A 7,026-nucleotide genomic window follows, 5' to 3' on the forward strand; every position below is an offset into this window, starting at 1 on the left:
GTTTTAAATTTAACTTTATATATTCGGATGTCAAAGAGTTAAATCTTTCAATATTCTCAAGGGTAATGGTTGATATGGATGTAATATGGAGTATGTCAGACAAAATAAGATATAATTTCCACGTGCAATTATTTTTTGGAATTAAATCACCAATTATGAAATTTAGATTTTCAATTAAGAATTTCATTTCTGATGCAGATAAAATAATCATTCCTTTTTTTATGGATTCACATGATAAATTTGGAGGAATATTTTTATTAGAAGAAATATGATCAAAAAACAATATCCTTTTATTCAAAATTTCTAATGTAAAAAATTGTTTCTCATCTATAAAATAACGTAAAATTTTTGCTAAATCATATCTACATATGCCCTCGAGAATATCATGCATTGGATCAACAGAAACATTATCGATTACATGGAAATTTGATATCGAATTAAATATACATTCTTCTTGAATACCAAAAGACTGATTACGTAAATGAGACAAATAATTTTCTTGTGTTCTTAGTTCACTAATATTTTCAACAGACTGTTTTTTTAAATTAGAAATATCTCCGTAACAAATCCTACAGCAATAATTTGACCTAAAATTACGTGAATATCCTAAAATAGTATTTAAACCTAAATTATCTCCAATGATAAAAGGAAGAATGAAAAATATTTTATATTCTTGATTATTTATTGAAATAATTATACCATTTTCTTGTAAGTTGATGATTTGATTTACAACATGTTGAAAAATTCTTTTATTACCTAAAACTTTATGGTCTTGGTAATTATGAATTTGAACTAAAAAAATGCTTTCTAGCATACTTGAAAATTCATAAGGTAATCCAAGAATAGAAGAGTAAATTATACCAATTTTATGAATACATTTTCGTGAGCCTAAAGGATTATTTATTTCTACATCATCAAAATATAGAACTAAAGGGAGCACAATTCTGTTTTCTTTTTCATTTTCAACTTTTTTCCAATATTCGCTATCAAAAAAAGTAAAAAGTTGACTATTCTTACATTCTTCTATATGCGATAAGATTGAAGAATAAACGTTTGGAAGTTCTAGAAATTTTTTTAAAACATCCTTTAAAAAAATAATACTTAATGTACTATTATGTAGTACAGTTTTAACCCTTTTTTTAATTCTTCCGGATGTTAAATACGATCTTATTGCAATCTTTGAAGGTACAAATAAACAATTAATTTTTTTTAAGTATGTAAAAGTTAAATGTTCGGTTTTAAACATTTTGAAGCCGTTTATGAGTATGTTTAACATGGCATTCAAATCCTTCTTGTCATTAACTCTGTTAGAAATAATTGTCAAAAGATTTGATAGATAAGAATTAGTTATTTCATTAATAATCTTATGAACAATTTTTCTATTCATACTTCCATACGCATATAGATGAGTTATGAAGCATAGTGACTTATTAATTACTATATCTTGAAAATCATTTAAATTAATATTTTCATAATAATTATTCAAATTACTTTCTATAAAGTTTAGTGGCAATAAAAGATTGTTTGAAATATCTTTAATTTCATTTTCTGTTTCAATTTTATCGTTGGATATTTTTTTATGCAACTCTGTAGTGTTATTTACAGATATCATAGTATTTTCATTATGAGAAGAAATATCATTGTTAGAAACAAAAATTTCATCATTTTTATCAATTTGATGATCACGTATTAAATGATGTTTTAATGAATAAACGTTAGCATATTTTTTAAAGCAGTTTGTAAAATTACAGTCAACTTGTGAATACATAGAAGTTTTATGTTTCAATGAAATATGAGACATCAAAATATTTAATGAATAAAAAGAAAGTTTACAATAAAAACAGGAAATCATTGTCATTAACAAAATTATAAATAAAAACATCAATAAAATACTTCCTTTTTATTCTTTACTATTTTCGCTTTCAATTGAAATACTTTCTTCTTGATCATCCGCTAAATTTTTAATGCTGTCTTTTTCACCATGAAGTTTTACTTTAATTCTATTTAATATATGTGCGATAAATGGTATGCCAGTATCCCATTTTGTATCAAAATTGTAAATACCTTTCTGTATTAGAATCCATAAATGTTCACTGGCAACTGGATAATTCAGTTGAAAGACATGAAAAGCTTTAAAGCATATATCCAATGCTTTAATGACACTATTAACTGTATATAAGGTTTCATCTATACAAACATATATCTCTTTCACTGTATCATTAGGACCTACGGTGATGATGTACGGTTGAACTGTTAATTTTAGTGTTGCAACAAAAGTCTTTGTTTCTAAGCGAACTCTAGTAACATCAGCAGGAGTCTGTAAGAAATATATATTTATTAAAATCTATAAAAAATCAATATATAAATATAGAAAGTTCATTTTCATATTATACAAATAAAAACTAACATTAACGTGTTTAATCATACTCTCTTGTGCTATTGCAATTGAAGGTCTGAACTTTTTCTTTCCTAATGACCTTTTAGGTGGTACAAAATGTGGTAATAAATGTAAGATTTTTACTGCTTTGTTGTCTGAAAAATAACACGTTATACATTGTTTAAAAAATTATTTGTAATAATTATTTTAGGGAACCACTTAATTCAACAGGAAAATAAACAAATTTTATTTTTCTACCTTCAGTTACATCTTTTAAACTTAATTCTTGTATCATTATGTGAACATTGCTATCTTTCGTGTTGATAGTTTGCACTTCTTGAACAACTTCAAAAAATTCCATCCAAAGATTGAAATTTAATTCTATTTTTGCAATATTCATATTCTTGAAATCAATGTTTATCAGTTCATGTCCTTGTGGATGTTTAAACAACGACCAATTATCAAAAATCTGTGTTAAATTTCTTTCTTGTAAGTCAGCAATATCATTCATTATCATTTTATGAGTTTTATGCCATTTTTCTAGAACATCACCCCAAGGCGCTATATTATTTTTCACCCACTCAGCACATTCTTTTATTTCATCATGAAACTCTAAATTTTCTGTAATATAAGTAGTACATTATCATTTATTTGCATTGAAAAAGTAATATCTAAATAATATATCTAATATAGTTGTATCCATTTACGTTTAAAGAAAGATGAATACCTGTTTGATCACTATCAAGTTTCTCTACAGTTTCTTCCTTTATTCTTTTAAGCAATTGATTATTTTTAAACCTTCTGTTACGCCACATTGTAATTAATTTGCCTTTTGATATTATTGACTTATTATTTTTTGAATTTGTTTTCTTTACTGGAGAGATATAATATCTTTCTGCTACTTCAGTAGGAAAAACTTCAACAATGGCTTTAGATATATGCTTACATAATTCGTTTGTCAGACTATTAAAAATTATAAAATTTAAATAAATATAATGAACAGTAAAATAAAATGTGCAACATAAAATTAAATTTTTACCTCGCAGATATATTTTTAATGTAAGAGACAATAATATTGCACAAAGTAGTTCTCAGTTTTTCATCTAACTGATTTGTTGACTTATATACCATGCAAATTTGTTGTCCTGCTTTGCTTTCAGAAAGTAATTTGTCAATAGAAATCATTGTTTCTTTACTTAATACTTTTTCGATGGATTTTGCATTTTCTTTATCATCTATGTTGTCAAGTAACCGCTCAGAATCAATTTTATTTATATTTTCAGTATTAAGTTTCTAAAAGTATATAATTAAAATTTGTATGTAATGAAAATCATTGCGTATTTATGATTTTTAATTCCATAATAATTCTTTCGTCAAAAAATCAAATAAGAACTATGTTAAAGCTCCTAATCGCTACAGTCGTATTGGATTGTGATGTCATAAGCGAGAAATGACACGTTCAAGTTTTTTGCAAGCTATATATAAATAAAGAGAATTTGGATAGAACAAAATTATGAGATCACTTTAAAACACTTTTAACAATGAGTCAAAAGTATCCTTTTAAAGCAATCTCAATGTTTTACTTTATTCAAATTCTCTTTATTTACAAATGGCTTGCAAGAAACGTTAACGCGTCATTTGTCACTTATATGCTATCATCATCCAACATGGCCACAGCAACTACTCAGGAATACAAAATAATTACTTGAATACAAAATAATACATAATTCATGTTTCATGTTTTTGACAAAAAATTATTGTGTAACAAAATATGTATACATAAATATAACGTATATATATATACATATATCTACATATGTACACACACACACACACACACACATTGGGTGCTTTCCATTTGACGACACAAGTTGACACAAGTCGACACAAATGCCATTCTATCTTTGTCGCTCTCTGAATGTCAACAAGGATAGAACGGCATTTGTGTCGACTTGTGTCGTCAAATGGAAAGCACCCATTATATATATATATATATAAAGAATTTAAAAAATTACTATTCTTTTTTGTGAAGGATAAGAATTGTCATCCTTTTTAGGTAAAATTTCCTTATAATATTGTTTCCAGTAATTCAAAAATATGCTTCTATCACCAATAAGAGGTATTAAATCTGTAATAAGTTGTTGATCAAGATTTTTCAGTACACATTTAGTAATTCTATTTCCTAAAACAAAAGAAACATAAATTTAGAAAATAAGTTTAATAAATTTAAGAGAAACATTCGTTAATTTAATTTAAAATATCTTCTACAAAAATCATTACAAAATTAATAGATATTAATGATTGCAAATTTTCTATCAACTATCTACTTCAAAATAATAATAAGGAAATGTTGATGACTGTGAAGACTAATTTTGTTATATGTCATGATAACTAATATATACTGCCAAAAATCTAACTATTAATTAGAATTCTGATTAAAAATGGATAAATTAGAATTCTCTGATTGAATCTGTTATAATTCTAGTTAAAATAATATAGAACACACAACAATGTAAAATTCTGATTGATATCAATAAATCAGAACCTTCTGATTTATCCATTTCTAACCAAAAATTTTCTACGTGTATTTCAAAAATTTTCTACGTGTATTTTATAAATTGTGAATATTATAAGCGTATGATTAAACACGTTTAATAATCTTACATAAAAGGCAGTATAACAAATAAACACAGGTTTATTCCCACAATAACTTACTTTTAAAGTCATCCTCGAGATGAGCTAAATGTAGATCCTTTAATATTTTTTTCATTTCATCATCTGCCATCCTGTCCTCTGTATAATGTAAAGCAGATTCTACTGTTTTTGTGGCACAACAGAAAAAAGTCTGAAAACTATACCGGCGACTGATGATATTTACTTTCGATCTTACGTCAACAGGTTTCTCTCAGAGGCAGTAATTTTTGGTTACCAGCGGTATTAGTACGAGAAAGAATTGATAAGAAAAATGTCTGCATGTAAACCATTGCCTTTGTTCTCATACATGATTCAGGACACGTGATCGGAATTATTCCGTTTTCTCTAGGAAACACAATAGAAATCTAAGAAATAATTGAATAATTCTGATCGGAATCCATTCCAAATAATTACGTAATACGTATCCTGAGCACTCTTAATTGTAAACGAGTATCTTTTCGAAGGAGAACAAAGGCAACGGTTTCCTTGCATACATTTTTGTTATCAATTCTTTCTCGCTTACTTACAAAACTTACCGTTTACTGTGAACAAGACAATTGTAGTCGAATTAGAATACTGTGAACTTTTCGTTGAAAAATGGCTTCACTGTTGGCGAGCAGTGAACGTGCCCTTCACTCAGCAGAAAACAAATGAGACGATAATCTCGCCGCGAAAAACTCCGCGAGATGCGCACGCATTATGGATGTCTCGCCTCATGCGTGCAGAATGGCGCGAAGTATGTAGAATAACTTAAGGTATCTTTCCATGACGATCGAAATGTCGGAAAATGGAATCTCGAACCGGTATATTTATAATTGATTCTTATATTTCTGCTTCTTTTCTGAAGTGTGGTTGTCCGACCCACTCATAAAGGTTATAAAGTTTGATTTCACGTCGCATGCTCCAATATGCTCTATCATAGCTTTTATTCACTTCAACGAGCACGTTAAAGTGAGTAGAAGCTATGGAAGGAGTATGTTGGAGAATGCGACGCAAACAAATCTAGAATACCATGCAAAAAAGCGGATCAAATGATCCAGTGATGTGCTCCTTTAAGGACAGAGGTTATACTAAAAAAAAAAATTTCCTTAATCTTAGTAATATATTTTGAATAGTTGTAAGTAACATTTTCTTATTGCAAATAAATATTTATTCGAACAAAGAAAGTAATATTCAAATCAAATTAATGATATTTCCATTTAGTAAATATTTATTTGTAATGAGGAAATGTTTACTTATAACTATTAAAAAAAATATTACTAAGTTTATAAATTTTTTTTCAGTGTGTGTGTATCGGTTCTTATATTTAAGACCATCTTAAATGTAACCTTAAATAACCAATTACATAGCTGTATTATTTAAAGGTGGTATTCATAGTCCGTTCTTATTTTAAGACCGTCTTAAGATGGTAATATATAATAACGCTTCTCTGATTGGTTCATAACATCTTAAGACTGTATATACTTGTACTTAAGACAGTCTCAAATATAAAAATCGATTATAAATACCGATAAACTATAAATACCGATCTAAGACGATCCTGAAATAAATTAATACCGGCTCGAGGCCGGAAAAGTATTGCAACCAAAAGATTAGCGTGTTAAACAAACGTGCTAAACTTGAATTCTAATCTAATCAGTCGTCTTATTTTTCTGAGATTCCGAAATTTCGACTGTCACGGGGACGTATATACTTATTTGTTTAAAAAAAATTAGTAATTAAATCGTAGTATTTTAACTTTTTTTACATTTTTTTTACTGAAGAAAATATATTTTCGAAATTTTTTTTATTATATAGGTTTTTATACTTATTTGCTCATTTAAAAAATATATTTTTTTATATACATAAAATTATATATTTATTGCTCATTTATCAAATTATATATATAAAATTTTTTTTACTTTATGGAAAAAATAATATAATATATTCAGATTAGTAATTATTCTATATGAAAT

At 26.8% G+C, this 7,026-nt stretch overlaps 1 protein-coding gene across 1 annotated transcript; it reads right to left on the reverse strand.

Moving 5' to 3' along the window:
• Positions 1–1,900: 1,900 nt before the first annotated feature.
• LOC108759358 (uncharacterized) lies at positions 1,901–5,162 on the reverse strand. Its single transcript, XM_018504739.1, has 7 exons — positions 5,093–5,162; positions 4,393–4,559; positions 3,417–3,670; positions 3,105–3,340; positions 2,636–2,998; positions 2,408–2,532; positions 1,901–2,317 (listed from the first exon to the last, which is right to left on the reverse strand). Exons 1-7 carry the CDS (start codon positions 5,160–5,162, stop codon positions 1,901–1,903), a joined length of 1,632 nt encoding a protein of 543 aa, XP_018360241.1.
• Between the last annotated feature and the right edge of the window lie 1,864 nt (positions 5,163–7,026).

This window comes from Trachymyrmex cornetzi, unplaced genomic scaffold, assembly GCF_001594075.2.
Source record: "Trachymyrmex cornetzi isolate Tcor2-1 unplaced genomic scaffold, Tcor1.1 scaffold1808, whole genome shotgun sequence".
Taxonomy (NCBI): Eukaryota; Metazoa; Arthropoda; class Insecta; order Hymenoptera; family Formicidae; genus Trachymyrmex; species Trachymyrmex cornetzi.